Source organism: Metarhizium robertsii, assembly GCF_000187425.2.
Source record: "Metarhizium robertsii ARSEF 23 chromosome Unknown MAA_Scf_14, whole genome shotgun sequence".
NCBI lineage: Eukaryota > Fungi > Ascomycota > Sordariomycetes > Hypocreales > Clavicipitaceae > Metarhizium > Metarhizium robertsii.
The window spans coordinates 252,458-269,742 of NW_011942154.1; the positions used below are offsets into that span (position 1 = coordinate 252,458).

Sequence of the window (17,285 nt, forward strand, 5' to 3'; positions counted from 1 at the left end):
TGGGAGACTTCAAAACATGGGAATGTCAAAAGTCGATCTTTGATTAGCAAAACCGCATCCCGGTAGCTCGCGCTGGTAGGGTTGCACTTTGCTGGACCAACCAACGATGGATCATCAAGCTCAGCAGCTAGCGTCGCTGTCTCGGCCCAGCTGGGAACAGTCGACCCCTACTCCGTACTGTTGCATCATGTTGATGAGGGCAGGGCGTCTGATGGTGCTCGAGAAGGACGGCCGCGGCCCTGCTCCGTACTCCGTACTCCGTATCCCTACGCAAATCGCAAAATGCTGTCGCTTGTGGGGGACGGTTTGGGATCGATTTAGAACAGCGGAAGCCAGCCAGAGTGGAGTTGGCGCTGGCGCCTGTGACGCCTATGCCTGACAAGGCAGGAGGGAAAGGCCTGTCTGACCGACTGGTCGTATTTCATCTTTGCTGCTCACATGTCACTTGTAATACCGGACGTATGCTGCTGGTTGCATCTCTCCAACGTCGAGTGCTAATTTCGGAGTTCAGGTTGCTTGGGAAGCCAGCTTCGCCTCACCGTGGTTCATGCGGCAGGAACCACCAATACCAACTGCCAGTTGCCAGTTGCCAGCTGCCAGCTGCCCGTTGACCTGACCGCGCTTCTCCATGTCCGCTTCGTGTACGGAGTACCACCTGCCGCTCAATTGCACGTGCCCGCCAGGCATCACCCATCAACCAGCCGTCACCTGCGCGCCCGCTCCCCCCAGTCAACCTTGCAGCAGCTCACTTGGAGCACACCAAAATGGCGTCGCCCCAAATCAACCAAGTTCGAGTGCTCCCTTGACTTCAACTCTTGGCTTGGGCCAGGCCAATCCCATCAACCACAGCATGTCGTCCTACGTGCTACATGCTCCATACTCCGGCATTAGGTCTCGACAAGCTCTTGTTGCTGCCACCCGAACTCTTGGTCCGTGGCACCAGCACGAACCATGGCAATGGTTCTCCATGGCGTTCCACTGCTGCACCATGCGCCCAGTGGCTTTTTGCCTTGCCGAGCTGGCCAGCCTAGCCCGGCGTCGCTTATTATTTAGTGCTTGCGTTGCAGTCATCGTGTCCTGTCCTGTCAAGGGAGACGCTGATATGTCACCCAATGGAAACCGTTTCGCTAGCCTTGACCTTCGGAGTTTTCGCGCCACCAATCAGACTGCTCGAATACCTCTTCTCTCGTCCCTTGGTGCCATGGACGATGAACAGTGACGGAAAGTGGCGAGATCGGAACGTAGCTCCAGCCGCCCACTCTGAAGCCAGAGTGGCAGAAGCATCAAGCCATCAGTTCAGACGACGGAGGAGCTACGGAGTACTGAGACCTCACTGTGTGCGGGCTAGCTACAACATGGAGCTTGCTGCCGTAAATGGAATCTGCATTGGAGTGGCTAGCTGGCGGACGGCCGCAACTCGAGTCTCTTTCCATGTCTAGGCCCGGAATATGCAGACACCCCAGATAGCGGCCAAAGGGCTGGACTGGCTGCCAATGCCAATGCTATATTGGACCTCGATGCTTCAAGAGGCTGATTGACTGGCTGCAAATGGATTCGTTTTTTTGCTGTTTGAAACAATGGGAGTGGGCGCAGGTACGGACTATGTATGCCATGTTCCACACGACCGTTTGTTCTTTCTTTTCCCATCATCTCCCCTGCCTTGGGGACTTGCAGCAGCAGCAGCACGACGGCAAGGCTTGTCATGACTTCTCAACGAACATGGCGTGCCTTGCGTCAACTTGAACCACTGACGAGAATGCAGATGTGCGGAGAAGGGCCGTGCTCGATGCCTGGTCCCTTTATATTTTCTTTGTCCTCGCCGCGTATCTTGATATCTCTGCCTAGTGTACGGGAATGGGGTGCACTTATGCGTGTCTGCTCCGTTCATGTGCAGGAAATCTTTGTCACATTTCCACACACCCGGGACCAAGCTGTCACGCCAACTCGCAGACCCTACAGCATGCGATCTGACGAAGGGGAAAAAAAGGTTGATGAGCTAAACTCTGACGAGTAGCCGACTGTGCAGTGAGTGCCATCTGGGCCGTGCGTACTCCGTACAGACGGAGTAGTTCCGTCACCAGTCACAGCTAGTAGCTGCCACCGTGTCGAGTTGGCAGCGCAAGAGACTCGGTAATATGATGCACGGATGTGGCGCCTTCACCTACCGACGCCCTGATTACATTCGCCTTCAACGAAAATTTCTGTATCGGACGCGGACCGGTTTTGCAGTAACTGGACACGGGCCAAACTGCGCATCAACATGTCAGCCACTCATCAAAACTTCGTCGATAGAGCGCAATTTGCCACACCGGACGGTGGACCTTTGTATAAATGAAGGAACAGAAAAATTTTTTCATTTACAAGTCTCGTGACTCGACCATTCTATTACTTTTGTAAACAGGTTGCCGACTTGCCTGGAGCGGGGGTCGTCTGCCGAGCATCGGCACCGCGTCCGAGTTCGGTGCTCAATACTCCGAGCAAGTGATTTCGATTACTCGACGGGCAAAACCTTGGCGCAATATCATAATGTCGGCGTGGTGAGGAGTGTGACGGGCAAGCGGATTTGTGCCGAAATAGGACCCCTCTGGTCGACGTCGACAATGCGCACAGAGCGACGTTGCAACACTCTGAAACAAATGAAACCGTCTCTCGTCTTGTTGAATGACTGCTAGTTTCTCATGGCATCTATTTCGGAATCAACCGGCTTCCAGATATACGTCCCGCTCCCCGCACTCACTATTGGTGCACATGGATGGATGCGACGAATAGCGGTCGAAGCAAACCGCCTTAATCACGGGCAGATCCATGCGCCCGGATTAGTTAATACTCAGGTTGCTCAATTTCGCATCTAGAAACGAAGTAGGCAGCAAGACTGGGCTAGCGGTTCGCGGTGCATTTTGCCGCCGCCGTCGTCACCGTTGCATCCCATTGCAAGTCATGCGTTTGGACCCTGCGGGAAGACAAAAAAAACCACCAGTTTGCGTGTATGGAAAAGCGCCCCGATGAATGACGGGGCAGGAACACACGGGACCACGAGACACAACGGCCGTGCCGTGTTGCGACAGGAAATTTCGTTGTAGACGGTCCCGCGCAAGATATCCCCAACCCATCTTTTTTATTTGGCGGAGGGAGAAACCGTGTTTCACCTACACTGCCCCGTATCAAAACACCGCTCGTGTGCACAATGCAAAACGATCGGATGTATAAGCCAGGATGTCTTCTGTTGACTGTTCCCCCCTCCTCTTTGTTCCTCCTGTCATCATGATGCCCACATACGCCCCTTGGTAGTATTAGTACTAGCAGTGCTGGACGAACGGGTTTGTCTTTTCCTTGGCCCGGCTGGGGCCGTCCTGCCGTGCGCACGAGCACTGGGTCAGCGACCCGGGCTCCATCAGGGGCTCAAACTGCGTTTTCTGCAGTTTTACAATATCCAAGTAGCAGAATGTCCAACGTGGTGAGCACTCGTGAAAATACCAACACTAATGAGAGACTTTCCTCACGCAGCATCGGCCTTGTCAATTATGAGCCACGCGACCAGGGGACCAGAACATCTGGGGGCTACTATGGCCTCGTCTGATTGTGTTGCTGCTTTTGTACTCCGTACCTCCTGATCGGGCTAACGGCCACGGTACTCCGTACAGCGTCTCAGACATCGGCTGATGGCGGAAGAGTGCCACTATGGCGTGGCAACGAAACGGCATGCAAGGCTATGAGGGGGCGGTAACGTAGGTGTGACATACTCCGTAGATGCTCCTTTTGAGTGTATCTTTGTCTAGGGCTAGCTAGTATCTGTGATCGGACGCTGTAAAGTTGCACATGACAAGCCCAAGTGCAGATGCTGGCAAGACGGGAGCGGGACGATGGTAGATGCTCATGTCCTTGAGCGGGCAGAACGGGACAAGCTTGAGAATTCCTCCACATGGCGTTTCAGGCTTTCGCACATATTGTCATGCCAAAGCTGCGAATCGGTTTGCTAGTCCGGGTCAAGGCAGGATCGCAAGATCCAGACGCAAGGCCTCCTCCAACCAACCAGTCCAAGTCTGCAGGCCAACCTACTGATGAGCAACGAGAAATCATGCTAACACGACCCTAGGCAGTGTACCAATTAGGACGCATGTCCCTGTTATACTCCGTAAAGTAACCACTATAAATGTGACGATAGGAAAAAACCTGGGGAAAGTAATTTGCTGGTGATTGCGTTGGTTGGCACTGGGCAGAGTATGCCAGAGCGGCGGGGAAAGCCAATCAATCAGTTTTCGCCGGGATTGTACTCTGTACTCCGTATGCGCTGAGTACTCCGTAGTAAACTCTAGAAAATATGAGCTGTCTCTCTGCCACGCTGGGCTGTGCTCTGTCGGTTGCTCCGTAGGCTTTTATCACAACCGCCACACGCCCACACCCCCTCGAACGGCATTCTATTGGCTCAAATGAGCCAGGACGGGACTATCATCATCTGTTTAGGCCTATCTTCAAATTGCGAACTGTGCGGCTTGTACGAGGTTAGAAGGGGACGAGCATTGTCATGGGGAGAAACATATAGACTTTGGGCCAAAGGGAAAAAACATAGGACACTCACAAGTAATGAAAATCTTCAATCCTGCCATTGCGCAGGGACGGTTGAGCTCGATGACGATGACGTTGCGATGGGTAGAGATGATGATACTACTCCGTACTAGTACTACTACCGAGTACGGAGTACCACGGCCAATGATGCAACTCTCCAAGCAGCCAACTTCTGCTGCGATGGCCCACCTGTACTCCGTACCCGCCAATTTAGTTTGCACGGCTCGTCATGTTGGTGATACTATGCCATGAAAGAAAGGGTGCCTGGCTACGGACGGATGACCAGGTAGCCGGGTATGTCAGTATGTACCAGGTTTACCAGGACATCGGTTTCCGTAGGCCAATCACGGCTACCGGAAGGCCTCCTTCAATTCTCCCAGAAACCCGGGACGGCTTCAGCTGGAGGGCTTTGGACAACCTTTGCTTTGATTGGACTCCCGTGAGTCCCGTCAAATCTCGGTCTCCCAGGGCCCTGGTCAAAGTGTCGCTGTGGCTTTGTGCTTAAGCCACACCCTGACCACCAACGCGCTGCTACCCCTGGGCCCTGGCACTCGCAGGTCATCTCGTTTTGTTCATGTTGATGATGGTGTTGTTGGATGTTGGTGTCGGAACTGCGGGACTGTGGCAAGTGGCACTCCTCCAACATGTCTGCCGCAGCCGCATCCCACTTCCGTCAGGTTGAGCTAACTTGAGAAGCTCCTCGTTCTCGAGTTGCTAGCCTTGCTCTTCCCTGCTGGTCATCCTGTCTTCTGTGCGTGGGAGCTCTTGGTTTCCCCACAAACTAAGCTTGATACCCCGCAGTCAATGGTGGAAGTGATGAAGCTTTTGATGACGATGCACGATTGCCTTGTTGCCCACGCGCGAGAGCAATACTGCCGCAGTTAACATCCTGTGATTTCTAGTTCATGCAGGGTAGTACCTACATTTGCAATATTTGAAACGACCGGGACGAGTCACCAATGTCCTCATCTCCAACCCTAGTTGGGCTCTGACCTACTCCGTACTGACTCCGCGGGTCCAACCGCAAAATGGCTCCTCGTTGGTACTCCTGTCACATCTCGCCTGCATGCTGACCTGAATCGCGATAAATTTCAGCATTTTGGGAACCAGGTTATGGGTTCTTCAGCAGACCATGTGGCCTTTGCTTCAACTCGGTTCAGTAGCCAGCCAAACCCACGGCGCGAGCGGTCGGGGCATGTCCATCGATCGTCACAATAATATCCCGACTTCAAACTCCTTTATAAGCTCCGAAATTAACGCCGACGGAATGACATGTCTCTTCTATTTTCCTGGTAGCCAACAAAAACAAGGCCAATATTAAATCGACGACTACATGGAATAAGGGAATGACGCTTGTGTACTTCGATTGGCTCAATGAGACAAATTCGCTCCCAAAAGTCTGGTTATGGTTGCCCGGAACCTGGGTGCCTGCTCCCCGGACGGAGGCGCATGACTCTAATCCTGGGGGATTGCCCTGCTGCCCACCTGCCACCCTATCGGAAATATGGAAGTCATACTGTCGAGCCTTGCAGCAGCAGAATCCTGAATGCATGAGGTAGCGTGCCCGAATGGCGTGGGTTGTTAGCAGTCGGGCCCATCGCCAATGATAACTCTCTGGAAAACGATTTCAAATACCGAACCCGAAAGAGCTAGGTTAGGTGACTGCTTCATGCGAGGAATCATGACACCAATTTTTCCTGGCAAAGCTGATGCTGAGTGGACGGAAATTCTTCGTGCCACAGTGGCTGCTGTGTTGTTTCCAAGTAAGCGATGTGTCATATTTGACTGCTGGGGATTCTTCCTGCACCTGCTTGGTCCACCCTCCAACTGGACCCGCAGGATTCTCAACCTCTCGCCCGGGTTTATAGTGGTTGAACTCAATGTTCTCTTCCCGACCTGCCCTGAGATTATGTATATAAAAGTCTTCTCCAAAAGGCATTTTATTCTCCTCTTTGGGGACACACCACTGCCATGGTTAGTCCTGGAACTATCAGGAGCACTTTCATGGCTGCTTTGTTACCTTGCACGCCAATTCACAGGGTGCTCTGTACTCCTGTTGCTCCAGCGCCCAACCATACCGGCACGTCCCGTGACAGGGACAGGACGCGGCATCCAAATTACCAAGAATTTGGTTCTGAACCGACAACTATTTCAGAGACTAGCAACTGGCGGTGGTCTTGTAATACTAGTACAACATTTTGATCTCTCGTGGATTAGCTCCATAGGCCATTTGCTCGGGTGCTCGGGGTGGACCAGACCGAGATACTACGGCCGTAGAGTTGGTAGTAGTTGTGAATGTGAGGGCAACATGGGCGACGCTCCCGTTTGCAATCGTCAGTGCAACTGTCCATTGCCCTTGCTGTACGGAGTAGTCCGTAGTGTAGGGCTATTGGCGCCAGTTCCTTTTGGAATCCATTAAAAGAATGGAGAAAATGGTCCTAGACTCCTAGATGTGTTGCAGTCGGCAGTGTCTGTGCTTGAAGTGATGAACCAAGCAGGAAACAAGAGAAGAAATAGGATTCAAGGCTCCAGAGTATTGGCCGCTCGAAGGTTCAGAACGGACAATGCCTTGCCCAATAAGACACCAAGGCGATCCTTCTTACTCCGTATGCGTCTCGACTCTCTTTTGACAGATATCTACAACATTGACCAGGCTTGGCAATTTAGATGTTATGAGCCGAGGAAGGACTCTACATGACGACCACGAAGCAGCCATGATAGTCGAAAGGTTCTAAAGTCATAACAGGTCCAGACCTGGTCCGGCTGAGTACCGTCAGATCTCAAAATCGGGACTCCCAGCGGACTTAGGGTACTATGATGTGCAGTCGTAGTGACCAAGCTGCGAGCTTATGCCGGCGGTGGTGTACAGAGTGTAGTGCGCCAAGCTGAGGCGCCATGGACTGATTCTGCCTGTGGTGCCAGCAGTTGCGTCTCATTGAATGATCCGAGATCCATGATCCCGGTTCCTCCAATCTGAAGCCTGTCACCAAGTGGCAGCTGGACCCCTGACGCCACCATCTTGAGGCTTTCTCTCCCTACTGCGAAATACTACTCCGTAGTACTACAAAAATATGTATGCCATGGGTACGAATTGCTGCCATGGGCTTGCTCCAAACACCAACGGCCGGTCCGAGTTTCGCGTTTGTGGTTGGAATTGCGAAGTTGGACAGGTAGTGAAAACCCGCCATGGCGGAGGCACCCCATGTTTTGCGCGAAGCCCTACCCAGTATTTGCCTATTTCGCTTGCTCTCTGCTTGTGGTTGAGTATTTTTTCAGATCATCCCGTGGTATTGCCTGTGACGATTCATTTGACCCAAGAGTATGCAACCCATGATCACAGGTCAACATTTTCATTGGCGATCAAGTGGAGCCGCGAAGGTGGCTTACAACTCTGCTGGTACTTGGCTTGTGTTCCATGGCGGGCAGAGATCTCACCTGAGCTTGATTGAGAGAAGAACTCTAGGCTGAAAGTAGTAGTAACAGGTTTCGGGGGGCTCGCCCCCTGCTAGCCGCCATGCCTTTCCGGATCTGAGGTGGTTAAGTCTCCTCATGGTCGATTTGCCTGGAACTTGTGGTACTAGTAGGGAGATCTGAGGTTTTGGGCAGCCGCTCTGCTGGGCCCAGGTGCAGGGCCCTCCGATCATGCTAGATGACAATTTTTTTTCCCCTGCCAGCGAGTGCTTCTCAACAGTAAACCCATGACCATAACCCCAATGTGTCTTGTAAATTGCGCCAGAAACCCGCATGGTCGCTGGCGGCTTTCCTTGTAGTCAATATGAAGTCCGGGCTTATAGCTAGCGAGCGAAAAGGTTGGCTTGGAAACCCGCGAATGACGTGGGCATAAATCTCCGAGAGGAACTAGTTTCGATGTGCCTGCCAATGCTGGACCCGGGCGATCATCAAGGAAGCCCACCAACACCGAAACATGACCTCTGCCTGTTTGGGCTGGGCAAGTAGAGACGACATGGGTGAACAGAATTGACGCCATTCCTCGTGTGCATATTATGTCTGCTCAAACCAGGAAGCGATTTAGTTGGAGTTTTGTAGAAGTGCTCTCAAATACACAGGAAACCCTGTCAATGCCACGAAATGGGCTGCATCGTTGAGAAACGCCGCCGAATATGCGACGGCAAAACCAGCGGTTCGGCGTGATTTCCCTGCACAAAAAGCAGAGCATCAGTGACGAGATTGTACGACAGAGTCGATGCGTAAGTGGGACAAACATCAAGAGCAGTTGAGACTCACATGAAGACACGAATCGTCTGGATGTATCGTAGTATTGTAGCCGGAGGGGCAATTTTGGTGTCAGAGGCGATGTTCCTTCCATTCTGCCTGTCCGACTGGCTCTTGATTCGAACAGTGGCAACTCGGTGGCCCGTACAACATGTTGCGTACCCCGTCCTCGGTCCATGTATGTAGCGAATGGCGCAGGCAGTGCCCCAAACCTGGTGATGTGTAGCAAGGAACTTTGGCCTGTTCAGCGCCGGATTTTGTGCCGTAAAGGGAGGCAAGTCGGCTGCCCATCTCGCCGCCAACTCACTGGCCGGAGCGCTGATAACGCAACACAACAAATGCAGGACAATTTCGCATGGAAAGGCTAGACAGGAAGCCACAGTGGTTGACGGGCTCAGTTGATCGAGAGCCAAGAGTCGAGGTGGGGAAGTTTGCTTGATGGCTTGATGGCTTGATCAATTGATGGCTTGATGGGCCGGCGTCCCTGGCCTAGCGCTCTCGCGGGTCCGACCCTAGCCTAGCCGAACAGCCACCAGACGATTGAGGGCGGGCGGCATGCCGCCGGAGGGCAGGAGGGGACCAGGGCCGTCCTTGCTCAGCCGCAGCCAGTCCCGCAGAACGCGGCGACCAGGTTGCTCCGAGTACAGGCGGCGCGAGACTGGGTGGACAGGTACGTGGAGGTACGGGCAGGCATCACACGCTTGCCTGCCCTGTCGACTTTGGGACGCCCTTTCCAAACAGAGTGGAGGTTGCGGTGGCCTCCAGATGAGACCGGGGCTAGGCCAGCGATGCGATGCGATGCGATGAGATGAAAGAGGAGCAGGCAAGCGAGCAGGCAAGCGGGTTGGCGGGCAAGAGGGCAGGCACTGGGGTCTGGCAGCTGCCTGCACCTGTCTACAGTCTGCGTGCAGCTGCACCGCAAGTGCCTTGGGCCTGTCCCTGCGGAGTGTGGGAGTGCCGAGCACCGTCGATGGCCTCGCCACTACTCCGTACATGTCGCATCTTCGGCCTGAATGAAGAACTAGACACAGTCCGTACTGATGCCATGGCTGGATTTACTCAAGACAATCAACCTGCATACGAGCCATTCAGGACCTGCGCAAGTGACTACCACGGGATCATCGGAGGCTGAGGCCAGGAGGCCCAGGCAGGTCTGGCTTGGGACGTCTGTGCCCAAGATCAGCCCAGCTCCAACTCGACCAAAGCTGCTGCCATGAACGTGCCACACCTTCGGTACAAGTGTGCAAGGTATGGCGCCAACAATTCGTCTGGTCTGGTACAGAGGATTGGCTCGAAAATTTTTGATTCATCAGCTAACTAGTCCTCCTGCAGTTAGGGGCTGCCAGCATGCCGCCTGCCGCCAAAGCCCTCATGTTGACAGGCATATCGCAACAAGTGCAGCATATACCGAGTAATCAACATGACTTCATTCAACAATTACCACCGCCGACCAGAACCAACGTACCACCATTTCTGGCGAGATTAGATCGTTGCATGACCAGCTTGCCTCGCCCGCGTGCTACGGGTTGTGCGCCGTGTCCAGCCTCGTCGTACCCGCGCTGACGTGAATTTGCCGCACAGCCAACGCCGCGGGCCTAGACTTGGATATGTACACGTACCCGTTGGCTTGCCCAGTCGTGCCCAAGGTCCAGTGGCTAATTTGCTTGCTACTCCATGTCTCATTGCATTGCGAAAGGCTTGCATATGCAACTTATATGCGTACCGAGTACTCCGTACTGGCAAGTACTAGTATGCATACATCGGCACTCCGCAGGTAGAAGACGCCAGCTCTGTCATGTTAACAGCTGCTGTGCCAGCAAACCCACCTTCTACGAATGCCCTATCCCTGTCGCAACAGCGGCCGCCGCCGTGGCTCCTTACCGATCGAGAACGGTTTGGGGCCGACGAAGCCAAAGGCCGCGTTGGCGGAGCGGGCAAGCGCCGAGCTGACTGCAACTATTGCTGAGCCATGCGATTATAGTGCGTGGTTGACTATGTATGTGTTCGCGCAACCCCGTAAAACACACCGAGTTGAATGTCGAAGCGGTACCGAGCCTCCTGAGGTGACAGGTCGGAAGTAATAGCATGGTTTGTGGTCCCTCTGGATCTGAGCCGCGTTCTTGTTCAGGCGCTCCAGTGACTTCATGGGCAGAAGGGAAATCGGAAGACGGAGTTCATCGGACACCCTGTCAACCTGTTACCCTGTCCATTTACTCCGTACTGTCCAATACATACGGAGTGCGGAGTGAAAGGACATACACAATCGAAGCGCAACCGGCCCCATATCATCCCGCACCCGTGTCCAGAGCCTTGTCTTCCAGCTGTGCTCGAAAGCTCATGCTTGCTCATCTTACATGGCATCCCCGCCGTTCTCTCATGGTCCCTTTCTCGACACTCCACCTCACGCCCCGGCCATCATCACCTTGCATCCGACACAGGCGTTTACGCCAGCTCCTTCAGACCCCTTTGGGCTTTACTTGACTCACACGCCCCTCCCTCCGGCCGGTAGCGTCTCCTACCCGCTATGTGGGGAGAGGGGGGTTGCTCAACATGTCAGCCTGGTGTGTACGTTAAGTAATACGCCTCCTGGGCCCCCGATGGCTAGGATATCGAGCTGCTGTGAGAGGAACCAGCTTTCGGGGTCGCATCTATGCAGGCATTTTGAAGCCAAGATCTTGCCATGTACCGACCAGTCGGACCCACCCCTAGCCTGTTGCCCTCTCCATGTGCTGTATGAACGTCGTTTAACAAGATGGCCATCTTGGATCTCAACTTCATACGACACCCCCTTTCCTCAGCCGACTTCTCAGACCCCTCTCTGAACCTCATCGCTCTTTTCAACTTATATATCCTGCCGCCTTTCCCCTTGCCGATGAGGTTTCACCATCACAGCAGAGCATTGATTGTCATTATCATCTTCAAATACGCAATTAGGCCAGAACTCTCCCAGCTTTCTTGGAAGCTCTTCTCATTGCTGCCTAAGCATATACCATCTGCTCTCAACTTTCTCTTCTTTCCTACTGGTCTTGTTACATTACAAGACTGTCCGACTATCGGTTCGATGGCTCTCACAGCTTCACCAGCTGCTCCGCACAACTGGGGGCGATGGCCACAGCAGTTGCCTCACGATTTCGCCATGATGGAGGCACCTCCTTTCATGCCTTACGACTCCCGCGGGAACCCAGCGCAGATGCAGAGGCCCATTCCGCCTCAATATGTTGTGTCTCCTGCGTACAGCTCGGCGCCGATGACATCTATGACTACTCCTCATTACCAGGCTCAGAACCCCTTCGCTACATATGCGCCATATCAGAGCCCTCCGCCTTCAACCCCTGTCGGATCGCCTTTTAAACCCGAATTTCAAGATCGTTCTCACCCCATGTCAATCGCCACAGATTCCGAGGCTATGCGCGCGGTTTCATCTCGACGAAGATCGAGACAGATCAGTGATGCTCGATTGCAGTCCCCGGCTCGGAGCGACTCTGATGTCTCCGTGGCACGTTCGGTTGCTTCCAATCCGACTGCCAACTCCAAGACTATCACATACAACGAAACCATTAACCCAGCTGATCGTATCAACTTCGAGACTGATGTGGATGAACTGATGAAGGCTATTCAAGCCAAAGAGGACGACCGCAATGATACACCGGGACAGATCCTGACCCCCGCACATACACCCAAAGCCGAGATAGTCATGGATGTCCATAGTCCAGCCAACTCCTGTCATGCGACTCATGCCTCTACACCCGTTCCCGAAGCCAAACCCAAGAAGAAGTGGGTTTGTGACGGCCCAAGTTGCAACAAGCGATTCGTGCAGAAGACGCATCTCGACATCCACCGCCGAACCCATACTGGCCTCAAGCCCTACGTCTGCACCAAAGACAACTGTGGACTTACCTTTTCTCAGCGCGGAAATCTGAAGGTGAGTGTGTCAAGCTCATGGGCCGAAACGACTTCATAGGCTAACTTTGAAAAGACTCACATGCGTCGTCACACTGGTGAAAAGCCATATTCCTGCAGCATCTGCGGTAAGACGTTCGCCCAGAGAGGAAACGTCCGATCCCACGAAGAAACGCATAAAGGTCTCAAGCCTTTTATCTGCAGGCTCGATGATTGCAACAAGTCCTTTTCTCAGCTCGGCAACATGAAGACTCATCAGAACAACTTCCATAAGGAGACCTTGAAGAACCTCACTAGCATGTTTGTCAAGTTTGTCCAACTGGGCGAAGTCCCTGAGGAGCACCAGGACCTTTTTGATTATTTCAAGGAGCATTATAAAAACAGCAACAAGGGCATCAAAGGTCGTGGCAAGGCCAGAACTGTTGCTGTAAGGAAGCCCAAGGGCAACTCTCAACAGACTGCCACTGCAGCTCCTATGATGGCAAACCAGTTCCCCCAATCCCACATGGCTAACTCGGCTCCGGCATATGTTCCTCGCAACTTCGGCATGTTTGAGACTGAGGCAGACCACGCGACAAGTGGTATGCTGTATGAGGACGAGCACGCTCGACAGATGGCCTTTGCCAACCGCCTGTACCAATAGAACGAATAACATCTACGACGACACGACGAACCATATGGACACCGGCAACTTTCGCAAGGCTGTCAATGCATTAGTGCTTCCCTATGATTGATATGAACCTGTTAATATAACCGAAAATGGCTGTAGTCAGCAGCCTGATATTTTTTCCCCGTCACCCTTTTTACGCATCATGTAATGCAATATCTTCCTGGAGGAATACCCTGGGCGGCTTACAAATAACTTCGTTTTCACCATATTTCAAAAGTTAAGCAGGGCCGGCAGCGCTTTATATCGAGTCTCTTTTTTGACCTTTTCTTTCCACAGTCACCATAAGCATTGGGTATGGCAAGTGTGTCTGCATTTTCGCAGAAAGCAAAAATCATGTGGCTATTTTACATTTGCAGGAGCAATGGGATATTGGATTTGGAATAACCGTGCGATGTTAAAACGACTTAGTTTGGAGGAGTTTTAATGTGCTTTCGTCCATGCAGAGAGGAGGCTGTTTGAAAACAGGTTTTGTTTATTTGGTTATATTTTGGATATTTTGTCACCATTGCATCATTATACCACCATCTGTTTATGCTTTTTGTTGGAAAATTATTGCTGCTTTTCTCTGTACGAATATGGACTGGTTTCGCGGTTCGATCACTATGGAATCGATTTAGTGTGCTATGGTATTGGGTATTTTTTTTTTCTAGTATGAAGATCTATTTATTGTACACCAGAGAAGCCCCCGAGGCCAAGATTATTGCTAGGTGCTTTCCTGCAATGGGGATTTTCTCTCAAGACAGAATAACATGATCTATTGTGCTTCGCAACACACTCTTGACGCCAAGACGTAAAATCGAACTGTGCCTGGTTTGGACCTCGTTTCTGTTGGGATGGGTGGAAGTCCCGACTGTTTCGACACGGAGAGAACGAAGTGCGTGCGAGGCATTGGAACTGGGACACACACCTCTCTTCTCCACCACACTCAAGACACCATGCAGGGAGAATCTGAACGGGACTTGTCCATATGGGAGTCCTCCCCGGGAGGTCTGGCATCTTCGCTCAAGCCTCTTTGTGGTAAAGACTCGATAGAATAAAACAAGAAAAGTGACAGCGGAGAGCAAGGAAGCCTGTTGGCCGCATCGATTCCGCCCTCAAACCAGTCAAGTGTTGGGGAGGAGAGCACCATCCCATATCGCCAGACCCCGGGCAAGCCAGGACCAAAAAGGCAGCTACAATGAATGATTGGACAAGGCTACCGTGTACCCGGGAACATGGGTGTTCCTTGCGTCTTGTCATTTTCAATTCTCTCCGACCGACCGGTTTGGTTGCCAATCCCTCCTCCAGGTTGGCGACAATGTTTAGTCACAGGGTGTGCATTACGTGCATCGTTTTGCCGCACGGCGGCATGGCGCAACTACTGCTGGGGGACGTGGACCACCTCGGGTGCCCCCCAAAAAAGAGTGATGCAAGACTTTCTGGGGATAGACTGCTGCGTCTGAAGGTGCCGACTTGTCGCCGTGCGACTGTTGGTCCCGATGCTGTGGAATAGGGAGCGGCAGAACCCGGTTGCCTTGGGCTGCATGCCAAAATGTCGGGGGGAACACGTTGGGAGGACATGAATTTTTTTTTAAATTTTTTTTTTTTGGTTGTTTTCGCTACACAAGCACGACTGCTGGGCTACACAACTTGCTGTGCTGAAGACAATGCCAGGGTGGTTCATCCGATCTTGGTGGACGGGGGAATAGCAACTCTTTGCGGAACGCCACGCATGTTGGACCTGGGCAATCGGCGGTCATCGGCGCGCTCCCAGGTGATCCTAGCCACACTTTTGGAGATGAGATGAGTACAACTGGGATTGAGCCGGGGTGGTTCCAGCTTCACCAGGTTGAGTGTGGCGCAACTGTGCATCTGGCACGCTGCATGGACAAGGGCGCTGAAGCGGCTTGACCGTGTTTTCTCCATCTCGGTTTCTGTGTGTTTGTGAAGCGCGGCATGACCGCTACTTGTGCGTTGGCAACCTGATCTTTTTTTTCTCCTGGCAGAGAGTGCGGGCGAAGGCATGACATGGCAAGCGTGTATCGGCATGGCTGGCAAGGTGGTGACTGGAGGTGGCAGGGTATTCTCGGCGGATAAGTTGCGAAATCCTTGAGCGAGACTTGCAGACACAGCTATTCATGACAAGACTTTCTTGGGTTGAGAGATGCCCGGCCTTGCTGCCAGTGTCTGACGGGATGGGTTGACGAGACAGACGTGCATGCAGGCAAGCTACGTTGTATTTTCTGTTGGTTGACATGGTTGTTGAAAAGATCGGTCTGCATGGGTGCACCAGATCTGGCTGCTTGTTCGGGACATACAGTAGCATTGCGGCTTGGTCGAATTCACCGCCTGCGGACGGGCATCTTTCGGGGTTGGTCTATTGTGAAAAACTGCAACTGTTGCTAGGCACAGGTTGGGGGTATATTGCACCCCGTGCAGCAGCTGCAAGTCTCACCATCACGAGAAAGCGTAAGTATCGTAGGTTGTTGGCGGGTGATGATGCGGGTTGATGGAATATGTCGTTCCAGGACGAACAACACCTCTGATACCGGCTACCTAGCCATCAACAATGTCAAACGATCAACCAGACACCTTTGTGTATGTATGTCACACCCGAAAATGCTCGTCCTGCTAAGCATCGAAGCGGCAATGCCGTCGCTACTAGGACCAAAGCACAGCCTTGGCCAAGTATAATGAATCACCCTCTCTTCGTTTCACATGTATTGCAAGGACACATCCGAGGAGAAGAACTACCAAGCAAGGAAAGAAGCAAAGACTCTTCAATGCTCTTGCCTGCCTTTGGTTTCCCAGCCCGTTCTGCCGAGAGCTTGTTCGAGTTTCAAACAAGCGCAACGGGCTTCATGATGAAGTGAAACCCGCTGTCTTTGCGCGGCGCCACGATGACCACTACAAGGATCATTTTGAGAGGCTATGACGGACAGGCGCCGATGAAAACCAACAGGCTGGTCGGTTTAAAAACCGGAGGCTACTTTGGAAGGTTGGTATCGAGTCTTTGAGGGAGGATGCTGGTCAGGCTGAACAAGTGTGGTCTGATTTCCAGCATCGAAACCCCTCTCCCGTTTGAGACAAAAGCCGCGCGGGTAGTGGCTTGCCGGTATGTGGTTGATGAACACAACCATCACTCTGCAAACTTCAACTGCCAGCGTATCTCAATGGATTCGGGGGAAAAGTAGTCGATTAGCAGAGGCGCCGAGAGGGCCTATCCATGGCTCTAACCGCGGCAACGGGAAAGCTGTCGAGCTACATCCGGATTATAGAGCTAGCCTCCATGCAGGGTTGACACGAAGAGAATGTTATCGCCACTCTTGAGTTCATATGACTCCTCCCCTTCCAACTCCCAGTCAGCATCGTTAATAAGAACTAGGATTCCCGGCCGGCTGCCGTGACCCAACAGCCTGGTTAGCGGTGCTCGAGTGATGCCGAAACGGAAATGGCGGCTGCAAGGAAAAAAAACCGACTACCTGAAATGATGAGATACACCATGCTCTTACCCGAGTAGCCACTTGACCAATCTCTACTGGTTTGAGCGATGCTTTCGGCGCACGTTCACTTGGCAGCAGGCAACGTTGCGAGTGGAAAATGACTTCTCACAACAGAAAGGGGTGCGTGTTTTGAGAGGCCGCACGGGGATGAGACACAAAATTGCAAATTCACATACAGATGGTCGTCCAGTACAAAAAGTTCCTTGCGCGTGTCATTCATGACGTTCTGGCAAAGGTGATGGATCAAGAAGGCGATATTAGCCGGTTGCCCCCCCTTGTCCTTGACGGGAAGTCTGAGCGAATGGTGACGCTGGTCGGCAAAGAGCATCTCCAAGCCTCCTCTGTAGCCGACGTTGTTAGTCGGGTTCTAGCGTCATAATGGACGAAGGACTGGGACCAGGGGACGCATAGATCTCAACGGTGATGGCTGCCCTTGA

General features: G+C 52.8%; 1 protein-coding gene across 1 annotated transcript; it reads left to right on the top strand.

Annotated features, from left to right (window-relative positions):
• Positions 1-11,548: 11,548 nt before the first annotated feature.
• Positions 11,549-13,339, top strand: MAA_07550 (c2h2 finger domain containing protein; the record flags this gene model as incomplete). Its single annotated transcript, XM_007825548.1, has 2 exons — positions 11,549-12,718; positions 12,773-13,339. The coding sequence occupies 2 exons, from the start codon at positions 11,549-11,551 to the stop codon at positions 13,337-13,339; spliced, it is 1,737 nt and encodes a 578-aa protein (XP_007823739.1).
• Positions 13,340-17,285: the final 3,946 nt, after the last annotated feature.